The 25,006-nt window shown below is 33.8% G+C and overlaps 3 protein-coding genes across 4 annotated transcripts in view; 1 reads left to right on the forward strand and 2 right to left on the reverse strand.

The window, feature by feature from the left end:
- Positions 1 to 103: 103 nt before the first annotated feature.
- Positions 104 to 7,673, reverse strand: LOC125844338 (probable serine/threonine-protein kinase At1g09600). Its single transcript, XM_049523653.1, has 8 exons — positions 6,373 to 7,673; positions 5,880 to 6,164; positions 3,992 to 4,309; positions 2,945 to 3,172; positions 2,488 to 2,588; positions 1,561 to 1,675; positions 979 to 1,449; positions 104 to 733 (listed from the first exon to the last, which is right to left on the reverse strand). The coding sequence occupies exons 1-8, from the start codon at positions 6,835 to 6,837 to the stop codon at positions 527 to 529; spliced, it is 2,190 nt and encodes a 729-aa protein (XP_049379610.1). The 5' UTR covers positions 6,838 to 7,673; the 3' UTR covers positions 104 to 526.
- Positions 7,674 to 13,016: 5,343 nt separating this feature from the next.
- On the forward strand, positions 13,017 to 17,677 carry LOC125844420 (uncharacterized). Its single transcript, XM_049523738.1, has 8 exons — positions 13,017 to 13,097; positions 14,241 to 14,370; positions 15,088 to 15,210; positions 15,319 to 15,372; positions 16,799 to 16,845; positions 16,968 to 17,072; positions 17,280 to 17,337; positions 17,421 to 17,677. Exons 1-8 carry the CDS (start codon positions 13,032 to 13,034, stop codon positions 17,435 to 17,437), a joined length of 600 nt encoding a protein of 199 aa, XP_049379695.1. The 5' UTR covers positions 13,017 to 13,031; the 3' UTR covers positions 17,438 to 17,677.
- Positions 17,678 to 20,614: 2,937 nt separating this feature from the next.
- Positions 20,615 to 25,006, reverse strand: part of LOC125844327 (uncharacterized protein At5g08430-like) — a 60,582-nt gene continuing 56,190 nt past the window's right edge. Inside the window, exons 11-14 of one of the 2 annotated variants that reach the window (XM_049523635.1) lie at positions 24,010 to 24,119; positions 22,800 to 22,859; positions 21,385 to 21,435; positions 20,615 to 21,107 (exon numbers count right to left, since the gene is read on the reverse strand). In XM_049523635.1, the coding sequence (XP_049379592.1) occupies positions 20,958 to 21,107; positions 21,385 to 21,435; positions 22,800 to 22,859; positions 24,010 to 24,119 (371 nt within the window). In that variant the 3' untranslated portion in view covers positions 20,615 to 20,957. Of the gene's footprint in view, positions 21,108 to 21,384; positions 21,436 to 22,799; positions 22,860 to 24,009; positions 24,132 to 25,006 lie in introns of both variants that reach the window. The other variant, XM_049523624.1, reaches the window with a different exon arrangement.

Here is a 25,006-nt window from a genome sequence, read left to right on the forward strand (position 1 = left end):
CTAATGAAACAAGAAGTAAAAGTTTCATAGACATGGTGACTACCACCAACGTTTATGTCCAATATCCATGATGAAAAAAGAGAAGAATATATAAACTAGATAGTTTGATACTAAATGTTAGATCCTACCATCAAATTGATGTATCTGTGTAATATTCAAAATTCCTACAAATTTGAAAGAAAAAAAAATGTTTATCCTTTACATGAAGAACTGACCAAGGTATAACTGTACAACAATACTTCCCAACACATACACCACCAAAAGAATTACTCTCTTTTCATTCCAAGGGCCATTACAAGAGGAGGTTAGGATATGATTCTGGAACTGTATACTGTGCATTCTGCCAAGTACTACTTTCAGTATAGGCAAAAAAGACTTGAGAGTTCCATGTGAGTAAAGCTTTTCTCTTGCTGCTGCGATTTTCATAGGTCAGGATTTATTGTTGCTTCCTTGATCCATGAAACTCTACCATTGGCTAGAGTTCTGTAATACATCAAAAGGTTGCATCTTCTTGCTCCTCTACAAGTCACCGACCATTGGTCGTATAGTGTAAGAGCGATTCTGTTTGCCCATTGTCAGTGAGGTTTTTTCTTATCTTATTTCTGTCAATACGAGCTTTACGGACAGCCTGCTGAATTTGTTTCTCATGCTCTTTCAGCATTTCGTCGATGTTTCCACCAGGTGGCATCAAAGGTCCAGAGTAGTGGATTCGATTCTTCTTTGGAATATAACCCTACAGCAAACAAAAAATAAATTTATTAGGCACTCTACTGGATAGTACTCGTGATATGCTTCTCTCTCCTTTTTTTTCTTCAGCCAAAGCAGAAAATGGAAGATCCTTTCTGTGAGTATATTTCTCTTTCATTGAGTTTTTTTCTTCATTTTTATTTTTTGGTGTGGTGTAGGATTTCAACCATAATACACTCCTAAAAGTGGGCCAAAATAGCCAAGACGTAAAGCAAATTGGAAGTTCCTTACCACTGCAGACTCCTTTCCTGTTGTATGTTTGTCCTTCTTATTGGAAGAGTCTTTCCCCAAAAGAGAGTAGGATGAGTCAGAATCATTAAGCTGATTATACGTCCCAGTCGTATGCTCTTCAGGCCACTGTGAGTGGGTACTGACCTCCCTGCTCATATCATATCTTGAACTACCATGAGCTGCAACTGAATTGGAGAACCTGGACAAATGTGCAGCTGCACCGTGAGGTCTGAAGGATTTTTGAGCACTTAATTCTCCAAATATTGAAGAATCAAATGCTTGTTGAGAACTCATAAGAGGACCAAGTCCATTGGTATTTGTGTTTATGGAATTTCCAGAATCACTGACTTGTGATAAATGGCCATTATTTAAAGATCCTCTGCTGGGATCAAAAGGGAAAACAGGGCCGCCATCTTCTTCATGATTGTACTTCTCACTAACGCTTGTGGGATTTAACTGCTGTTTCCTCTTCTACATGCCATAGAAATCCAGATTATATGCGAATCTTACACTCAGCTTAAAGGTGAACATAATGTAGATAAAGAAAAGCTAAAATATGTTATTGGTGTCTAAGGAAAAAACCTGTATGGATGCTGGTAACTCAGCATTAGCGTCAGGTGCTGGTACTGCTTTTGACTGTTTTGCAGCCTTTCTACAAGATTCAATGCCAGATCCTTTTGTACCTTCACCTCTTTGCCTAGAAACAGAATATTGCTCAATAAAGTGAAAATGAAAGCAAACAATCTCCAGTTCAATGAGAACAAAAGAAGGTCTTCAGTTCAAGAGAATTTCTTGAACCGAGACTATTAGACAAGTCAGAACACAGTATTGGTTAACAACAACACGTTAAAAGCTGTTGAGTCAACTGAAATATAAGGCTCTTTGATTTGGTTAATGAGGTCGAAAACTAGGCTGGAATGATGAACACCTGCAGGACCATGACTGCAAAATGCAAGCTGGATGCCTTTGCTTGGGCGAAGAAAAAGTTATCAGACCTTTTCTCATACTCCCTCCATCCCATTTTATGTGGCACCATTTAACTTGGCATGGTGTTTAAGAAAAAAATGAAGACTTTTGGAACTTGTGGTCTAAAACAAATTCTTAGATATTTGTGTGGTTGAAAATCATTTCATTAAGGATAAACGAGGTATTTTAAGTTAAATTGTTTCTAATTATAGTAAGGTGACATTCTTTTTGGGATGGACTAAAAAGGAAAGGGTGCCACATAAAATGGGACGGAGGGAGTAATATCTAAGAGACACCAAATCCTCAATATACTAAATATACAACAAGACAGCCTACTTTTTCTCTAGAGGAAGTAATATCTTTATTGATTAATGGGAAAAATTCCAGCATACTAGATTTAAATAAATGGTAGAGAAGAATCAACAAAAATGTAACAAAACATCCTTAAGGACAAGATCAGATAAATAAAGCGCAAGTAATTAAAAGAAATTGTATGTCAATCAATCTATTTGTATTAAAAGAAGAGAAATCAGTAATGAGTACCTTCTTGCTTCCTCATCTCTCATCTTAGCGTCAAATTCCTTGCTTGGAGGGTACTTAGGTAAAGATGATGGATCACAAGGAAGAGGCTTTGTTGTGAAGAACTGGAACAGAGAACCCAAACATTAAAATATATAAACAGTATAAAGAAATAAAGAGGGTGAAACACCATAAGCAGCAAATCAAACCACCAACCACTAGAAACTTCTTCACTATGCTTAATTTTCAGATATCTATAACCACATGATTCGTATCCAGAACTGCATCATACAACATTTTACTAGCATATGCATAGAAGTGATCCAAATACAATGAAGACAAGATCTTCAGTTCCCAGAAAGGGAAAAGATTGCTGATATGGAAAAAGACGTCTGAATAAATTGACTTCCTGATTTGAGGAACTAAAAAGCTCTCTGAGAAGATAAAACAAGCTATTCACAATCTATAAACTAAGGCTTACCTCATTTTGAAGTGCCAAAGTAGCAGAACCCCGATACTCAGGTTCAAAAGCCAGGAGAGAATCCAAAAGTACTAAAGCTGATGAAGGGAAGTCCTTGAATATGTTGGCAAGGCAGCGCTTATATGGCTGTTGAGGTTTAAAGATCGTCGCATGTGGCAATTTTGATTTCTTCCAGTATTCTTCGGATGGTGAACCACAAAGTTTAAAGATCTTATGTAGCTGTTCCACCTGCATAACAGCTTATCCAATGAGTCATTATTGAATGGTCATTTCCTGACCGACAAGGGATGCTGGTCAGGAAACCTGTCCAATCCCAAGCCCACCCAAACCCCTTTTCTGGAACACATTTTTAAATGCACATCAGCTATGCGTACAATGATAATACATGCACCAAGAGAAATGATAAGCTATAATAGAGCGAGATGCACATTTTGTTTGGTTAAATATGGAATGGTGTACAACAAAGTTGGCAGAATGCAGAAGTGACTAATGCATTTCTTTCTTTGATAGAATTTGACTAGTGCATTTTGTATGAGTACCTTGCAAGCATAATATGATTCATACTGTTTTGAAAAGAAAGGACTAGGGAGAGTACCCTAAGTTCCCAAGGTGCTTAAAGGCGAAAACAACATTCGTCTAAAAGAAGTTGCTGCTAGACTAACAATTGTATGATACACTCAAGTGGCTGGAACTAAAGAGCAAAAGCTAAGAAAATTCTTTATTGTTCATCAATGATATGGTAACATGTGGCAACCTTTTAACCCATATTTACCACTCGATTATGCGACATTGCAGACCACTTTAACTCCTTGAGAAACTTAACAACCAAGGACACACATGGAAAACATATTCCCGACGTGGGTAGAATATACTAGGTTGATGTTCTTCAAATGTATCACTTTTACAAAGAGATGTGGTAGATTGAAGGTTCAGTATGAACTTTCCTCGTCCTAAAATGTGCATAGGTTTATTAGCAAGAGAAGATATATCAGTATATTCTTATTTATAACCAAATACACGAAACAAAAACAGTGACTTCAACCATACCTCAGTTCTTCCTGGCATTATAGGTTTTCCTGCAAACAATTCAGCTACAATGCAACCAGAACTCCATAAATCTACAGCCACTCCATAGTCTGTAGCACCAAGCAAAAGCTCGGGAGGACGATACCACAAAGTAACTACACGACTTGTTAGAGGCTGCCTTTGATTGGTTTGGTAAAGAGTTGCCAGCCCAAAATCGCCAATCTTGAGGTTACCACTGTTGTCGATCAGAAGATTTGAACCCTTGATGTCACGGTGAAGGACACCACGACTATGGCAGTATTCAAGTCCACGAAGAAGCTGTTGAATGTAACATTTAATCTGCAAGATTACACATATTTTTTAGAAATGCAACCATCATACATAACAATAAAAATATAAACAAGAAAGATCAGACAAACTATGACAATTTTGGTGAGCAACATGCTCTTCTCCAAGATTCTTCTCCCCAGTCCTTTTCCTATTTATTCCTCATATGACAAAAGAGGAAAGAGCAACATTAAGCCACTTCTCTCAGGCCTTTCTGCCTTTAGTCTATAGACCAAAATTAAAGCCATCTAAAATTGCCTCCACTGAAAGTAGCCTACCTTCTCTTGGCAGGTGGATAATGAAGCAGTATTGACACAGGAGAAGTTGAGAGGCAAGGAATTTCACTTATGTTCTAGATGTTACTTGTGTGGGGAACAGGCAGAGACAACCAACCATCTCTTTTTACACTGCAAATGGACACAACAAATCTAGAGAATTTCACTAACCTGAGAGAACTAAGGTGGGTGATGCCAGGAAACACCAAGGGTTTCTTGACGGTTGGGGGAGCGAAGGGTATTTGTCCAGTCAGAAGGAGAGATGGAGGATTGTCCCGACATGTAATTGGTGGACTATATGGAAAGAGAGAAATTAGAGGTGCTTTGACGGCAAGCAGTACAGCATTCAGAAGCTGAAGATGAATTGCCTAGCTCTTTAAAATTTTGGTGTAAACAGGAATGTAGTACAAACAGAAGATATTTTTGATGTTCTAGACAACATGTAAGAAGTATCATAGAATGACAAGCCTCTATTTTGTAACTGTCTAACTCCCAGACCTATACAGTTTTGTATAGTATACCCGTTAATATACAGAATGTTACCATTACAAAAAAAAAAAAATTGCCCTCCACTAATACCAAGATTCATCATTTTACACAACTTAAATAGCTTCTCACCTGTGCTTAAAGGATGGAATCTTTATACGAGGGCTTAAAATATAAATCAGGCACATATCCACCTACTTGAATCATGCATATTTTCAACTTTAGAAGAAAAGATGTGTTTCCCCTTTTTCTTCCCTAAATTTATTTCTTTTGAAACAGTTTAAGGTCTGTACACACCACCCTCCCAAGACCCCACTTGTGGGATTACACTGGGTATGTTGTTGTTGTAGACATGGAAAAATGAAAAAGTGACAAGAAAGAAAGTGAAGACTTTTCATCATTCCATCGGGTCTTAACTTAGCATCTTTAGAATCAGGATGAATGCCATGCATAATTGATCCTTTGAGTATTCTGAAACAAATATCTAGCTGTCTCTCTCCAAATTTGAAGCATTGATCATTACAACACACTCAACAGAAAGCCCAACCATACTCCCTTGAACAAAAACAGACAATGGAGTTGGAGACGGTTTTAACTGAGGTAGAACTCTAGCACAAAAGATTATTTCGCAATTTGCATCAGTGAGATCAGGTCTAATATCCTTAAGTTAGCACATCTCTATTTCATTCCATTGTTGAAATTTCAAGTAATTATATCTTATTGCAAGTAATGTTTATTATATAATATATATATAAGCATCAACCACTGTCTCCTTTAGATAAGATATCTAAGTGACACGGACTGCAAACAGAAGAACACACCTGAGATTCAGTAAATTTGACAGCTGGTGATGCTGCAAGACCTGTAAGGTCATGTTCCATGTATTCAAAGACAAGAAACAGACTGCCTGAGACACGAGAGGTCACAAGACCTTCAAGTTTCATAACATTTGGATGATCTAGTCTGCGAAGTATTATAATTTCCCTAGCCATAAAACGAACACTCTCTGGATCCATGTTGATAAATCGTACTTGCTTCATTGCAACAATCTTTCCAGTTTCCAGGTCTTTGGCTCGGAATACACAGCTGTATGTACCTTGGCCAATCTGTATTGTTTATAAATAACCATCAATTGGAATGGGAAAAAAAATACAGGAAACAAAAGCAGGTGCATTAATGAGTATCACTAATTCTTATTTGGAAGCAGAATGAAACTGCTCTTACATGGTAACTGCAATTGTGTAAAAAAATTGCAATTTCATTAACTTTATACCATAATTTAGCAACAAGTGCACATAGTAGCTTCAGATTCACCTGATCCAACTTCTCAAATGAATCTCCCTTCCGAGGAACCCATCCTTTGATAGCTTCACCTGCCACGTTTGTCAGCCATGATGGCCATCCAGCAACAACTTGTGCACCATCAACTCCATTCCGAACACAGAATATTCTATTTATCTGAGGTTGTTCTCCAACCTCGGTGGCATTTGTTGCTGCCAAACTTTGCACCTTTGGCACTTCAGGTTTCTCAAAAACCATAGGCTTCTTCTCTCCCTCATCCCAAGCAGGTGGGGTGGAACCTGCACTTTTCTCAATTGGCTCTGTTGATATAAGCCTCGTAGTCGCATCATTGCCACCAATATCAACATCCACCAAAACATCCTCATCCTTGTCAGATGCAATTAGTCTTTTGGATGAAGATTTATTTTTTTCTTTCTCCTTATTTCGTTTCCTGCCATTCTTTTTAACAGAAACCCCCTTTGAGCAAACACATCCCATGATATCCAAATTTAAAGCTCCCTCTTTCTAAATAAGAATCAATGCAATCCCCACAATATCCAAATCTTAACACAAAATTCAATCCATTTTCACGCAGTTTCTCCGGCATTTAGCTGAATCCCAACCAGCATTTCTCACAAATCACCAAAGACTCCAAAAATTAACCCCCAACCTCAAATCCCAATCAAGAAAACAATATATCTACAAGCTTCTTGATTAAATAAAAATGGATTGGTACCTCAAAGAAAGACTAGTAATCTTTAGGTTCCAAATGGGGTCAGGAAAATTCGCACAAACAACGTAAAACAAGAATCCCAACAACCCCAGATCCCAGAATATATGGACCCTCACCTAACACCAACCCACATTGTAAGAAAATCAAGAATGTAAGTGAAATTATGTACTAAAAATGAATCTTGACACAATAAACTCCAATTCCAGGATTGCTTTACCGAACTTCCTGCAGTTATTTTCTTGCTAAAAAACAAATGATTTCAATTCAAATCACACAGTAAATAACTAAATACAACAAGAAAAGCAAAATTATACAACAAAAAATAACAGAAAGAAAGAAAAAATCAAAATGGGTTAGTCCAAACCTACAAATCGAGTGATTTTCGGATCTGACAGATTGTGAATCATGAAAAAGTAGATAAATTTCAGATATATTCTAAAAAAAATTAATCTTGGAATATACCTAATTCTTTTTCTTCACACTTAAGAAAATTAAACAATAAAAGTTTTGAAATTTAGATTCTTTTTTATTTGGGAAATTCAAAATTGAGATGTTTAATACAAAAAATTAGGAGAATTTGTTGAGAGAGATGGAGGAAGAAAGGACATAAACGTCTCGTGAGGAAGAAGGAAAGTATAGAGAAATTTTGCAGGAATTTACTGTGGGGCCCACTACTGTAACATACTGACACGTGGCTGAAACATTAGGAATACTTTCATATCAAGTGGGACCTACTCAAATATCGTCCTCCTCTAGTATGGCCGTTAAGGTGCTGCCAAACAAATTTTAGAGAGCTATATTTACTTGAATTTTTAGATGGCAAAATGGTCTAGTGGACCCTTGTACTTGTATGCGTTTGTATTGTGAACCCTTCTACTTACCTCTTTGTCATCTGGACCCTTGAACCCATCTAAACTCAACCTGTTGAACCCTTTCAACACATCGTGACTCTCAATCGCGCTGATGTCACACTCCATGTCAGATAAAATTTGCCACATCATTTTTTATCCCTTTTTATAATAATTTATTTTTTGACAAAAGAAAATCATAAAGTTTTGATGCAATTTTGACAAATTAAATTTTAATTTATTATTTTATATTAAAAGTTTGAGTCTCCTAGAATCATCTTCCATTTTCACCGTGAAATGGCCTAACTGCCGGAGAAAGTTGCTGCTGCTGCCACTCCTCTTATCGGCGAGACCACAAATACGATCTCCCTCACCAGTCTCCATCTTCATCGCACACCCTCACCATTTTTCTTTCCTCCTTCTCCAACCTCCACAAATCGCCCCACCAGCTCCTCGCCATTGCCGACTGCTGCGAACCACTAGGGACCCCCTATGCTCTCCATCCTCTCCGGTGTACCAGAAGGCCAAGAAACCCCTCATTGTCTCCGGCGTACAAAGGCTCCTCGCCGCCTCTGGTGTACCAGACCATTTTGCCAAAGAAGATGGAAGAAAGAAAAAAAAGGGGTTGGGCAAGGATGGATGGCTGAAAAAGCAGATGGATTTGTTGAAGAAGAATGATTTTTTTTTCTTTTTTAAGTTTATTATTTTATTCAATTATAATTTAAATATTTTTTTAAATTTAAATATGATGTTCACTTGCCTTAATAGGTGTGTAGCCTCACTCTCTTGCCAACTCAACCATCTTAATGCCACATAAGTATGGTCAATGGTCAGAGGGGTTTGATATATTGTGTTTTATTGAGTGTANAATATCGTCCTCCTCTAGTATGGCCGTTAAGGTGCTGCCAAACAAATTTTAGAGAACTATATTTACTTGAATTTTTAGATTTATATGTAAATATATTACCGCGTCAGAGAAGGTGGTGCAGTGGATGAATTATTCATCCTTAATTAGAGGTTTTAAATCGGACTTTGATGTGGATACTTCTTCCATTTATATTTACTTATTAAATATTTTCTAATTTGATTTCCCACAAATCAAAGAAGGACATGTTAAAAAAAAAACTTATTATACCCTCAATTTATTAACATTGAATATTAGTCTTTGAAAAATGTAGTGATTAATATGTTTAAGACTCTATTAATTAATGGGGATAAAATGGTAAACTCGTTATATCAATTAAGTACTATCATTTTAATAGGTGTGTTAAGTCAAAATTTGACAAGTAAAAAGGGATAGAGAGAGTATTGAATATTGAGTGGGGAAAAATATTACATACTAATTTTATATGATTGATGAGTACTTTCTCCGTTCATTTTTATTTATCACTATTTGACTTGACATACCCATTTAAAAAACAATTATTGATATGATATTTTACCACATTATTCGTATTAATTGATATTTTAGTATTTGATCTTAAAAAATAATTTGAAGAATAGTATTCAATGTTAAGCGTAAAATATGGAAAAAAAAACAGAAAATATTTCTTGAAATGTCAAAAATAACAAGTAAAACTACAAATTTATTCTGAAATTAAGTTACTGGTAAATATGAACCGATAGATACTTGTTGACTACCTGATAAGCATATACTCCACTAATATGCTTTTGCAGGCTAAAGTACATTTAAATATAATAATATATATAACTTAAAATCTAATTTACTTTGTTAAGCAATACAAACATTGATTAATGAGGATAAAGTTTGGTGTCTCTAGGGGGGATTATATTAATTTGCATTACAGTTAAATGATATATTGTAAATTATAACAATAATTTAGAAGAAATCAATAATAATAATATATTTAATGTAATTTTATGAGTTAAGAGAGTATAGAATAGTGTTGCTCATGAGTTGGTTTGAATCGATTATTGGTTAAAATCGAAATCAAATTAGTTAATCGGGTTTTAAATTATTGAAACTGAACCAAATGTAATATATATTTATTGATTTGGTTATTAACAATTATGATTCAGTTATTAATCATAAATTAAAATAAATTAAAGATAGAGTGGGAGAATAAAAAAATAAAAGAGTTCTCCAAGTAATAATTGTCCACCCCGTTCACCATAATGTACCTTTTTTTTTTTTTAGTTGAGTTCACCGAAGTAGAAAAAATAAAATCAAAATCGAAAGAGTCAATAACTGAATTATGCCCCAAGTTGATTTCATTACCCCTTTAAATTATAAATAAATTTTGATGAAGGCATATACAAGTTAATATTATAACTATTCCAATCAAATTAAAATTGAAATCAATATATTTTAATTGATTTGATTCGATTTTGATTTGGATCAAAAAAAATTTCAAATCGTAAATACCCATAGTGAAGAGTGTACGTATACCTAAGTGTTATCTCGTGGAGGTAGAACGATTGACTCAAAAAGACCTTCGGCTCAAATAGACAACACATATCAAAATAGTTTGAAAAGGAAACTACATAAGTAAAAAGGCATAGGGAAAACATTATTGTGTGGATTATTAATTTGTTTTTAAAAAGGAATGGTGATAATAGTAAAATAATATGATAATCAAAATATCGAAAATAACATATAGTAATAAAAACGGAAGGACAAAAATTATTAAAATAATATTAATGCTATTGATATGAAAAGAAATATATATACGATATACAAGTATTATGTTGTAAATTGAGGTGAGAATATATTTTTATTTACTAATTAGGATTTAAAAAAATAATAATTATTTGGTCTTCGAAAATATTGGAAAGTATTAACATTTGTCTAGTACATAGTATAACGAAACTATAGTTTGATCAACTCTTGGGAAAAGAATCAAAGATATGGTGTGAACGTGTATCTTATGGAGATGGCAAAATATTTTTGGAAATGGGAACTAGTAAGTCATTATTTTTATAGATGAAAAAAACAAAATAAAATAGAAAAGACAGCACGATAAAAGATTTCCCAAAAAAGGAACAATATCTATAACAAAATAATACTATGACTGAAGTACAAAAAATCAATAAATATTACTAGTAGAAATTAAACAACAATAAACTACAATAGTACTGCTACTACTACTAGCATGTAAGGATAGGTGAGACAACACACGACTACTTATACCAGCTCCTAATTTGTGTCTTTCATAGTCTCCTATATAAGATTATGTCATCGCTAAATTGAAATTGTGATATGTCTTATCTAATCATTTCTCTCAAATATTTTTTCGACATGCATTTTCTGAGATCATTCATGACTCCTCTCACATCTCTACATTAGACATTCACTTAACTCTTATTCACGTGTTTGATTATTTTAGTCTCGCTTTCTACATATTGTTCTCAATTGATGTTACTCTCATTTTAATTGCAATATTTTCAAATCTAATTTTATCCCTCCTAATAAGACTACTTTCAATTAAATGTATTAAAGAAAAAAGAGCTTTTATAATATTTGCAACTTATTTAGTTAGAATTTCAAAATCTACTTAACCAGAGAAATATTTTTATCAAAACAAAATTATATATGCATACTTCAGATAGTTGGGTGTTTGTTCATTTTCATTTAATAAAGGAAAAATGCTCAATTATGTCATCAAACTTTCAAAAAAGGCTCATTTATGTCATCCGTTAAATATTTAGCTCATCTATGCCATTATCGTTAAAGAAAAGACTCATCCATGCCATTTTTTTAACTCTGATTTTGCAAAATCATTTTTTACACCCCAAACAACGTTTAACACCTTTTCAATTGGAGTTTTTGGATCAAATGTACTCTTTTTGCTCCTTTTTGCTTATGAACACCAAGAACACATGGAGAACATAAACAACTCCCAAATTTTCAACATTTTTTCAATTGTTTACGAAATCATCTCAAATTTCGGCTACATCATTAGTTTATTTTTTAAAAAATTCAAAATTCTAAAAATCATTTGTAGAGTTCAAAAAATTCACTGGTATTAAAAAAATTCCAGAAAAATGAAAATCATGCTTTGAGTCGTGTTTTTGTAGTTGTATTTGACATTAGATCTTTGTTCCCTAGTATTTTTTTGAGTCGATTTATGTTCAAAATTTCAAATGATTTCAAATTTTGGAGAAAATTCTATCATTAAAAAATGTCGAAATTTTAAAATTTTGAAGAAATTTCAAGCCCTTGACAGCAATGACATTGATGTACTAAATTTTTAACAAATAACATAATTAATAAGCTTTTTCTAAAAGTTTGATGACATATTTAAGTATTTTCTTTTAATAAATGCTACTGCTAGCATATGGAAACTAAGAAGTACCTCATATAGTTAGGTGTTTAATCATTTTTTTAATAAATGCTATTGTTAGCATATGGAAACAATTTAATGTATGAGTATCTATAATGGAGTAGGTTGAGAATTTATAAAATTTTAGGTTTGACAAATAAAAATAAAAATACTATAGGTAATTTCTTTTAATTTGTCCAAACTTTAATAGATAATTTTTTTTTATATTAGTAGATTACTTGAACGAACTACACATACACGTTTACTTAAAATATAATTTTTTAATATAAAAAGTAAGATAAATTCAATTAGATTAACCATTTTTGTTCTAATTTATATTCAATCATATTGGATGGTTGCATTAGAGCTAATCAAATTTGACAAATGACCCGACAAACATAACCATTAACCCGTTTCCTTAATATAACAGTTTTATAAACTTGTAATCCAAGAAATCAAAGCGCAGAGGAAAACAGAGTAGAAAAAAACGAAGAAGAAAACCCTAGGCGAGCACCGCATTGCACCAAAAAGAAGAAGAAACTTGTCAGCTTTGTTCGTCAAGTTCCATTGGTGCTTTGCTTGTTGTAAGTTTAGTTAGTTGTATTTTGATGGTGGAAAAAAACTAGTATTGTGGCGTTGAAATTGAATGATCACCATCATGTTTTGTTTGAATTTTTTTTTGACTCGAACTGAATCATGTATACCCATATAAGTATTTATCCTACTGGTTAAGCAACAAAAGATTTGTGTTGTAATTACTGATTCTTTTTTTTCCCGGTTAACACTGTATTAATCTTTTTTATGGGCCATGATACAGGGTTTGATTTAATGGCCTACAGAGGTCGGGGTCGGGGTCAGGGGCTGGCTAAGCAAGTCTCGTTTGAACTTCTTGCTGTAAGTGAAATCCCTTGTCTCGTTATTGTTATATTCTTCACACGAACTATATGTTTCTGGATGGGTAACATTGCTTAATGAGCTTGGTCACAAGTTTGAATATAGGTGCAGTGTTAGATAAAACATAATGAATCATCTGTATACCACATAAATAAAGCCGTATGGATCATCATAGTTGATTAATATATTGATTTTGGAAAATGGGTGAATTTTTCCAACTTTTGAAGTTGTAAAAATTCGTGCTAACGTAAGAGATTAAATTTTTTGTTGGATAGGAGAAGTGGCGTTCCAAAGGATGATTTTCTCGTACTGAAGTTTATCCTTGGAAGTTGAGCACCTGCAATAATGCTGTACTCAAAACTGCAGTTGGCTGATATGAGAGTTTTTATGATGATGAATAAAAAGATGTCTGGCCTGTTTTGATGTCTGAGTACATAATTTGATTACAAAATCTAGACACCTGGAATAAATTCAGGGAGAAGTTAATGGAAAGCAGTACTTTATTATGCCACATTAGGAAGAGATATGGACAATTTTCTTTCTTTCTATGCAAGCCTATCATTATTAATAGGTGTAATATGGCAGCATTATTATAATACTGTAAAAATAGCCTTGTACATTATGTTAACATATTGAAACTTTTACATATTGGTATATTGGAGAATTTCTTAAGCCCAAGGATTTCCTTTTTCCTTGCAAGTGACGTTTTATTTTACTTGTAACTTTGGTCCCTTGATTAACTATTTCTGACAGATTTTACTTAGTAATGGAACTTTTGTGCATGTGCCTATGACATGAGAAGTTCGTGTAGAATTTCTGTTTTTTGGTGTTGTACAGTATATTTTATATTCAAGTGAAAACATTTGATGTGAACCCTGATTAATGTGTCCTATCACTTACGTGTTACTGGATGTTGAGAACTTGGCCACTGTTAGTTTAGTTGATTTAACCTGGCTCATAGTTTGTTGGTAGATGTAATCCGATTCAGCCTGTCAGCTGAGATCAACTTTTGAGCTTGATGAAGATAGATCTCTTGCTATTTAAAGTATATTAAGATGAAAGGTTGAAAATGTTCTTAACTTTAGCTTAATGTGGTCAGCTGGTTTGCAGATAACACAATTTGAACCTTTCTGCCATTTGCAGGAAGTTGAGAACTTGGTTAATGCATCTTGTGTCACTGAAAGGATAACTTTGGCAATTTGGCAGGCAAATTTACAGAAGTATTGGAACTCCTCTCCTTACTATTTGGCTGAGGAAAGTGATGTTTTGAAGAGTAAGGATTCAAATTTTTGAATTCTTACTACTTTTTCTGAGGAAATGTCATACCACTTGTTTAGGAATGGATAAAGCCACTTATTAACCATCTGTAAATGATTGTCACTATCATTTTGTATCAACCCAAACGTGCAGGGCCATGACTATCCTGGCATCTGCAGAGCGAACTCTTAAGCTCTTAGCCCTGTATTCTACCTTATCTGATACTTGTATTTTATGCATGCTGCAATACGAGCAGATTGTCGTTTCAAGTACTCATCATGGACCCTTCTTTCAGAGTTTTCTTTTTCTTTTTGAAGATTCCTTTCTTACATTTTTCCTCCTGAGAATTTATGAAGGTCTACAATGCAAATCAGGGAAGCTACATAATTCTGAAAGAAAAAAACACGTGGTACAGGTGATTCATTTCAAGTACAGTTTGGAAAACATTTTCTGTTAGACTGATCAATCTTACTGAGTCTTTGAAAATTAATCTCTCTTTCTGCATTATCTTATAATTGATACTATGATTATGGATTATTTGATGCTCTGGCTTATGTCCATACTGCATAGTATCAAAGTTCTGATCTTATATAGCTGGCATACCCCCCTCTGCATTAATGACTTGTTATTCCATATCTGACATTCAGAACTTCAGATTTTACATGTTACTTTATATGAACCTTTGCTAGTTTCAGATTTCTGATCTTCTGTACATCACAAATTATGTTTCTAGAAACGAAACGAATGGATATAGAAAGATTTTCGGATAGGAGCTTGGAGAGGGACAAGTCAAAGCCACCATTGACGCACTCCATAAGGATGGATTCTGCCCATGTTCCTGCAGAAGTAGCTAAAGGTTTTGTATTCCTTCATTCTTTAAATTCTTTGACATGTTGCTTATTCAGATCGCTTGAACCTATTTTCTTTGCTTACTTAAATGCTTTTATGATTATAAATATAATAGGTGGAACGGAGGAGAGTCATGCTGCAAAAAGAGTGCGTTGGAACCCAGAGTCAGGTAAAGTACCATGACTTATCTTTCTTTCTTGCTGTTTGGTCTTTGTTGTCTGCAAAGCTTCATGAAATGGTTGTTTAATGGTATAGACCGAGGACAGTTATTGAAGAATTTGTGGCATGAAGCACGAATGCAACCCCTGGTCAAAATTTGACCTAAAGCTTCTGATGTGCGTAATGTTGCTATGGAACCTTTGGAGGATATCTTTATGTTCTATCTTATTTATTCAATAGTAGATCTAAAACCTGTTTGATTTTCCCTTCTATTTCATACAACAACAACTACGCCTCAATCCCAATGGTTAGCATTATTCCCTTTCTTTCTCTTTCATATATGGACATTCCGTAGATCTTCTTAAGTGTTGACTGTTGAGTTGCAAATCATGTTCTCTGAACATACCTTGCATAAAATCTTTACACTTTGGTTTGTTAATAAAGTTATTTACCTTATCCAAAAAAAAAGTCTTGACACTTTGGTAATAGAAGTATTGATTTATAGCCGAACTGTTTGAATAACCTGCATCAGAACCTCTAGCAAAGCATCATGAACACATTGCCTGGCAGAGGTCGGCTTTGTACCAAATGTACTTGGCGACACCCAAATAATGATCATTTGCAATTAGTACCTGAACATCCTATTGCTTGCATATGGCATAATTGCTTCAAGTTGAGTGAATCAATCCATTGATCAGAGGAAGAGCTCTTTAAAGACGCCAAGCTGGGCTTGGAACCTTGGTTTAGCTCATGTGATATGCACAATGCACATTGTATCTTTGTCAATTTCTGTAGACACAATGTACTTGATCAGTTTGGATGCCAACAAAGAGGCAAAGACGATAAAAAAGAAACAGAAGATAAAACAAAAAAGGAGACTAATCCTTACCTTTTATCAAAAACAGAAAGGAGTTGATTCTTTTCTTCTACAACTTTATTTTGTATCTTTTCTACTTGAAAGATTTCTTAAGAGTGAGATTGCATTGGTTCTATGCATCCCAAGAAGCTCATGATCTGGTGAGGGCGACCTATTTATGAGTGCTGAACAAGCTTATCTTATTACCGGGGAAAGAGATCTGGTCCATCTTTTTCCTTTGAACATTAATTTGTCAATAGACAGATTCTTGGACTCCTTATACTTCTCTTTGTACATTGACAAGCCTGTGAAACGATTGTACAACTTTAGCTATTTGCGTGACCCTGCTCAAAAGAAAGCTCTTCTCAACTTGTGATATGTTTCATTAAGTGGGTATGTGCTTTGGTGATGGGCTAGGGTTCTCAATGATCTTGTAAGTCATGTAAGTTCCTTGTATTTGGACTACAACTACCTATCCAAAAGAAGTTGTCACGTTGAAAAGAAAAGCGGATGATTTTCTCTCCTTTGCCTTCCGTTTGTTGTAATTTATCGAGCTCATGAAATTGTTTTTTGGTGACAGACATGCAAAAATTGGATCTTTTGGAGAAGCTTGATCTAAAGTCTAAGGTTAAACCTCTATGTATATAAAAAAAATGTTTACTTCGAGGTGTTTTAGACAAAAAGTTAACTTGTCTACTGCAATGTTTATCTTTTGATTGTTATGTTTCTTTTTCACTGCAAATGCTTAGGGTGATGATGAAAAGAAAAAAGATGGTGAAGATGAGGACGAAGAACAAGAGGAGAAGACTGCAGATGAGGAAGAAGAATTTAGTGATGACGGAGATTACAATCAGGTATGTGGGAGAACCTTTTGCTTCCTTAACTTGACAGCCATATTTAAGTAAATTTGAAATCAGAATGCTTTGTATATTCCTTTAGATTGAATTATACTTGCATTACTTGCCAATTGTTTGTATACATAGGTCAACATCATAAAGTGACATTCTCTACAAAGTATGTACTAGGCTTAAGTATATTGAAACTCTTGAACAACTGTACAGAATCTTTATGATTACGATGATGATGAAGACGACTACAACATGAATGAAGATAATAATGGTATGGTCCGATTTGCAGTTTCTTTTCTTCTTTTATTTGATGCAGCAGTATTTGTTACTACTTCTTATTGCCCTTGATTGCAGATGATGCCATGTATTGAAGTTGCTTGATGGAGTGGATTTTGCTTGCCTGTGGAAATTTCTTGCAGAGATGGAATTCTTTAATCACCATTATTGGACTTCTACAAAGTCCATAGGCCTTGTAAATTAGCAACAGCTATTTAATTTTGGATAATCAAGAAAGAACATCTCCCTTTGGATTATCAACAGTTCAACAAGTTACCAATCTATGTATATGTTTAGACAAAAAATGCAGACCTTCAGTCTCAAGAAACTACATCCATGGGCATGTTGTAGGCAAATTTATGCTACTGTCTGATGGAAGTTGCGAGTTTTGCGTGCAAACTTGTGCGCTCTTTTTTGTTAAAATAAAGTGTTAGTCCCAAAGAAATCATATAAATACATAAAAGAGAACCGTAGGCCCANAATTTTAAAGAAGAATGTTATAACTGCGCAAAGTGCGGGCCCATTTACTAGTTAATTAATAAAATTAATACAGAAAGAACAACTGTAAGTAGAGGGCCAAGTCAAACAAAACAGAGTGCACAGTAATTTAAAGACTTTCTTTGTAAGATGGTTCCTCCGTTCGTAGTTATTCAAAATAGCTTTCAGTTGATAAAACTTCATTCGTACGGAGTGTTTATATCAAGTTAGTAGTTATATGACATGTATTTGCATATACATTTATTTCATTTAAAACATGAATAGTTACTAGTATGTAGGGGTCATGAAGATTTTAAATAATATGAAATCATCGACGAGATATTTATTAGAGAGATTTGATTATGGGATAGAATCGAAGGGCTCATAAAATTCAAAACTTGAGAAGTAAGGGAATATCGATGGCTTTTGTTTCCTGTAACTCTACTCTAGACTTGAATTATATATCCAAAAAGGTCCGCTCTCGGCAAGCCTATTTGGTATTGGAAAAAAAATCCGACTATATTTGGTTGGTTTGGTTTTAACTAAAAAAAACCAACCCGAGACCAAACCAATCCGACATAATATATAAAATTTTAAAATTTTATTTTATACATAAAAATATTTACTTTGATATAATTTTTAAATATTTCTTATACTTTTTCATAGTTTTTATCTTTTAATATAGTACTTCAAGTTTGAAATTTAGAATTTTGAATGGTCCAATAAAGATTATAGTTCACAGATGTTGGTGATTATAATAAAAGCTTAAATCAAAGTCAAATTAATACTAATGCAAAAAAGAAAATCAATTCAACACTAAGAATGACAATAATATTGAATATTTGTTCTTTAGTTTTACATTGGTTTAGACAATTAAAATACATAATCTAATTTTAATTTCCTTTAATATTTAGTCATGTAACTAATACTTGTTAAACTTATTTTAGTGTGATTTAGTTCTTTTATATTATGATCATTCTCATTATGACTTGTTAATTTGCAATATTTGTTTTACGCAATTTCATTATTATTATTTTTGTAGGATATTTTAGTGTTATTAATCATATCATATTTGTGCTATTTTCTTAAGAAACACCTTAGATAGTTGTATTTTTGGTAGGACTAAAGAAATATTTGAAGTACAAGTAAATTATATGTTTGTATGAATACTTTACCGAAACCCGAAAATCCAAAAAACTCGAAAATATCCGAGGTTGAAAAATCCGAGTTTTATTGGTTTGGTTTATAAATTTAAAAATCTGACACAAATGATTTGGTTTGATATTTGAAAAACTCAAACCAATCCGGCCATGTACACCCATACTAGTATGCTAAGATAATTTTGGCAATTTGATCCGACAAAAAGATAGACGAAAACTGATGAATCAAGATGCTTTTTTGTAGATAAATCGAGATGAATTGCATTCTTTCAAAGAATTTTTTGATGATGTAAGCTCACTTTTAGAATTATCACAAGAGGAACAAGAACTCATTTTTGCTTTCCTCTTCCAGAAGCAATGTTTTTCCTTTTTGAGAATATACATAATGCTGAGGTGCGGATATCACATTGAAAATTTCATTTATATCATGTAGATGATTTTCCGACTAATGACATGTGCACAGAGGGAAGACATGCAAGTTCAGAAAAGATGATTTCTGGAAAATGGAGATAAGTTGAAAAGAATAAACCATATACCCCTTGATCCTTCTCATGAATCATGANCATGGATCAATTATTGTATTAAAATATCTCATCATGATATGGAATCACCATGTAATTCCATATCATGGTTTTTTGGAGAATATGGTATCACCTCTCATGATATAGAATCATGAGATGGAATTAGCGTAAAATCACATGGCCAAACGCCTACTAAGAATGACAATAATATTGAATATTTGTTCTTTAGTTTTACATTGGTTTAGACAATTAAAATACATAATCTAATTTTAATTTCCTTTAATATTTAGTCATGTAACTAATACTTATTAAACTTATTTTAGCATGATTTAGTACTTTTAATTTATGATCATTCTCATTATGATTTGTTAATTTGCAATATTTGTTTTACGCGATTTCATTATTATTATTCTTGTTGGATATTTTAGTGTCATTAATCATATCATATTTTGTGTTATTTTCTTAAGAAACACCTTAGATAGTTGTATTTTTGGTAGGACTAAAGAAATATTTGAAGTACAAGTAAATTATATGTTCGTATGAATACTTTACCGAAAGCCGAAAATCCAAAAAACTCAAAAATATCCGAGACTGAAAAATCCGAGTTTTATTGGTTTGGCTTGGTTTATAAATTTAAAAATCTGACACAAATGATTTGGTTTGATATTTGAAAAACTCAAACCAATCCGGCCATGTACACCCATACTAGTATGCTAAGATAATTTTGGCAATTTGATCCGACAAAAAGATAGACGAAAACTGATGAATCAAGATGCTTTTTTGTAGATAAATCGAGATGAATTGCATTCTTTCAAAGAATTTTTTGATGATGTAAGCTCACTTTTAGAATTATCACAAGAGGAACAAGAACTCATTTTTGCTTTCCTCTTCCAGAAGAAATGTTTTTCCTTTTTGAGAATATACATAATGCTGAGGTGCGGAGATCACATTGAAAATTTCATTTATATCATGTAGATGATTTTCCGACTAATGACATGTGCACAGAGGGAAGACATGCAAGTTCAGAAAAGATGATTTCTGGAAAATGGAGATAAGTTGAAAAGAATAAACCATATACCCCTTGATCCTTCTCATGAATCATGATATGAGTAAACCTGGTTTTTTTCATAACAACTAAAGCGGTCCGGAAAAAGTTTTAACTGGCTGTAATATAAATAACAAAGCTTAAACTGAATAGTCTTTGTCGCAACTAAATTCAAAATACCAAGGTAAGATCTGCAACTGATAGAAGCATCTTCTCTCCGTCAAAGACGATCTACTAAAGTTTTCCAGCAAAGGCTTGACAACACCAATTTAAACAAGGAAGGAGAAGATGGTGAGTTGCACTTATCATCATTACATCTACTAACTACCTGCGCAAGGTGCTCCATTTTCTGGGTCACATTTGACAACTCCAGGTCTCATCCGCGCATTAATGCATCTTATTACCATCCCTCTCACTCCAAGATTATTTTTCTCTGTAGGGTTGCCTCATCTGAGCATAGGTGCATTTGATTGTCATCCCCATCAAGAGATTCAAGCTCTACTTCCTCTGGAATCACTCTAGGAATATTCTGCAGCGCAAGTTCCAGCTCTCGAGCAATCCGCTGACATTAACAGTGAGGGTGTCATCAGATATTTAAATGTTTCGCAACAAATATTGATTCAAGATAAAAATGAACAGGTCCCTAATATTTTCATGTTACTGAAAAGGAAGCTGTAATCATTTTACAACATTTGATCCGTTTTGCATGATAATATTTTGCATTCTCATGCCAATGGGGTATAAACTCGTAGAGCTACAAACAATCCAAATTAACAAGGAGTTCCTAAGGAAATAAATTATCCAAATTTAAAAGTAACTTGGTAAGATTGAAACCATACATGATTGGTGATGTCCTCATGAAGGATTTTGGCCTTCTGTTCAAGCTCCACCTGCAAATAGAAGAGTAAGTTTTATGGTAATACTAAACAGTAAACAGAATGAATCTATAACTGGAAAACTTGAGGAATTGAGCTTATATCCTTTCAGAAATGTATAAGACAAAAATAAAAATATCAGCACTCTAATAGCTCAAACATTTAATAAACATTTTGTTGATTTGAGTCTCGCCACAACCCATTACTGAAAACTCCCCATGACTCGGGGAATATATCCATGCCCACAAGTGAGGAGGATAAAAAACCAAATGCAAACTATATACCCTTTCAAGTAGCTTAAGATTATAAATGAAGTTGTACAAATTCAAAAGCACTTTTTTGAAAAAACGAAATACAAAAGGACTCTCTGTATAGTAAAAGGGGAACTAGAAAAGCACTGTGTTAAACTGAAGGATTCCCTCATTATCTCCACTAGGCAAGAAGTGCACTGATCCACATAACCCACTATTGAATCATGTTGTTTGGATGATCTGCGATAGTGTTCTAGATGAACCTGTTCAATGTCCAGATATACTCTATCTTGAGGCCTTCCCAAAAATGCAATTCTAAAGTTGTCTTAACCTTTTGGATGAAAAGAATATTCATGTAACATGCAGATGACGGGAAAACAGTTTTTTTGAGCTGGTGCTGTAGAGTTTGCTAAAAAAGAAAAAAGACGATTGGTTTCAGTGAGTCACACTTTTTATTTGAAATGGAACACGATGATTAAGGCCAGCTAGCAGGCACTGTTATTTGGTGAAACCAAAACTGAGACACTATCAAGTACACGGAATGTTTAGTGCTACAGACCAGGACTGGAGGACCTATTCACATTACAGCGACTCATTTTTCCATCAACAACCTCCACGATAAGGGACCAGGATTAGAAGAAGAAGATTGAGAATTCACTTGCCACTCCAGTATTCTCCCTTGATCAGAGTCCTTTTCATAACTGGTTAAGAATTGGGTCCCACTAACCCAGCCGAGATCTACCCAGATCTACTAGTTGCTGCCCACCAGAAGGACCACATGACAGGACATGAAGGATACATGAAAATGACCAAGTCACTCTTAGGGAAAGGATGACTCCTAGAACAAGGCAAGAGAGCATGTGGTATGTTGCAAGCAGCATGTTGCCTGAAGAGCTGAGACTTGAGAAATGCTTTATGATGAAAGAGAAACTGGGTTGTTCTAGAGGCAACCAGAACTTGCACTGAGCAGTCCCGATAGAGTGATCACTTTTTGGACAAGTCATTTATTTGGGAGTACTTTATACTGGAAACAATAGTTAATCATATTAAAGTTTTCAGTCATATAATAATACCGAGACTATGTTTCAACGTAATAGTTATGTCAAAATGCAAGCCAAAAAAACTTACAACTGTAAGCTTTTTGAAAATCCCAGCTTTGACTTTCTTTCTGAACTCATCACATTCTTCCTGAAAAACAGAGAAAAATGTCAAAACACATCGAATTGAAGGGTTAACCAAGAAAGCTTTTTCGTAGAGTTTTTGCCACTGGGTAGTTCCACACTGTTAAGATGTTTCTCAAGTATAAATGAATACATGTAACAGCTTCAAATCAACTAAGGGTAAGATGCTATGTTGTATTCTGAAGAAACAAAAAACTAGCTTCCATTAGGATCTAGACTACTAGAAACGTTCAATCATTTCCTTTTTTATTAGTAGAAACATTTAATCAGCTTTTTCCCTCAGTTCAAGAAATACTCAAAGTGATAATCAGTAAATGGAAATGGGAATAATCAGTAGGTGCCTTTCTATTAGGTCTATAACTTTTTTTTTTTGGATAAGCAATTTCCATTAGTGTAAATGCACCAAGAGTAGCTCAAAAGACTAAACAAAAACAGGAGTGCTCCAATTACACGTGGCAGTTCAGCAGCTCTAGAATGCTATCAAACATTTATTGTCTAGGATATTTTAAATTACTTCCAATTTGATGATCACACAAATCTACCTCAGCTTCCACAAGGTTGAGAATATTGGTAACCTAAATGAAGCCACTCGTCAGTCACTGAATTTGTTTTTTTCCGTAACTAGAAACATAAAGGGTTAAGGTATGCATACACTTTACCTCCCCATACCCTAGATATGGGATTACACTGAGTGTGTTGTTGTCGTAACTAGAAAACGTATAACGTTCCAATACTGTGGTGCAGATACACCTACAAGATGAGTTAAAAAGCTATTTTCTTCTGTTTGTATAGAAAATAATAGCTAATCCACATGCCACACCTCCTATCATTGGCTGCAATAAGGATCTTTTCCAAGAGTGAAATCTATTATGACACTACTAACATAAAAATCTGAAACAGCCAATGATAACAACTTCTCAAAACAAGAGAAAACCTTTGATCCTTTTTAAAAGATCAAAACAAATATAGCCTAGAAAATAACCAACATCCAAAATTAACAACTTTTTTGCAGTCTGCTTTTAGCAGTATGGAATCTAACTCTAAGTTAGAAGAGTGACATGTATTTGTACATGAAAAGACTCGGATTAACAACATTTAATATCTATATGTAATGAACGTATATGTAGAATGATCATGAAAGGGTTGAAGCAGGTTACATTAGAAAACTCATCATCAGAAAGCGTGTTCAAGCAAACATTTTCAGTGATATTTGAAACTTGAATTAAACTCTTGCAACAGCAGTTATCGCTTGATCCATGCTTGATCCCTGAAACACTCGCTTAAACAAGAAAGATGTCAGTTTGAAAGCAAAATTGGTGCTCAACATTAAGTTTTCAATGGAAGAAAATATTCAATATTAAGACATAGAAGATGAGAATAAGATTATGATCATTGCCTCACTCTCTCCATTCAATTTACTTGACCTGCTTGCTTTTTTCTCTTCCAAATTTACTGAGCTTCTTTAAGAGATCGATTTATCTTATTTCATTACGTCATATCTTTTCATTGATCTATTCCACTCGATTCACATATCAAATTTCTCCTTCCAGATTTATCCAAATCCTATTAAATTTAATTATAGTAACCTATTTCTAATTTTCTCTCTCAACCTTTGAAGCTATTCAAACTAGGTTTTCTACTCTTTTTCTTTGGGTTGGAGAATGTAACTTGTTTTAGTTTAGCAGCGACCATCCTCCGTCCTGAAAAGAGTAGTACGATCTGGAATCAACTCATCTGATCCTCTATGTCAATTCCGAATCGATGCTTTACTATTTTCAAAATAGTATTTACATATTTGAAAACTACATATAATTACTACTAATAACAATTATTTTGGTAAAATCTTACCAAATTATTTAACACATCGTAGTCAAAGAAAGAAACAATTTGACTCACCAAATAGTAATAGTATCATACAACATGAGCAGACAAAGTATAATAACTAATAAAGAAGGTTTTTATGTTCCAAACAAAATATAGAGGGTGTTAAGAATGAACTCTTCTCTCAATATTAACAAAACAACATTGACAAACCCAAAGGAAATTCAGTTCACGGGAAGATGAAAAGATGAGTTTTGAGTTTCAACTTTTATTTCATGTGCTTGAACAGATTATAAACGTCATGATAACAACAAAAAGAGTAAACAAGTTGGT

Source organism: Solanum stenotomum, chromosome 1 (assembly GCF_019186545.1).
Source record: "Solanum stenotomum isolate F172 chromosome 1, ASM1918654v1, whole genome shotgun sequence".
NCBI lineage: Eukaryota > Viridiplantae > Streptophyta > Magnoliopsida > Solanales > Solanaceae > Solanum > Solanum stenotomum.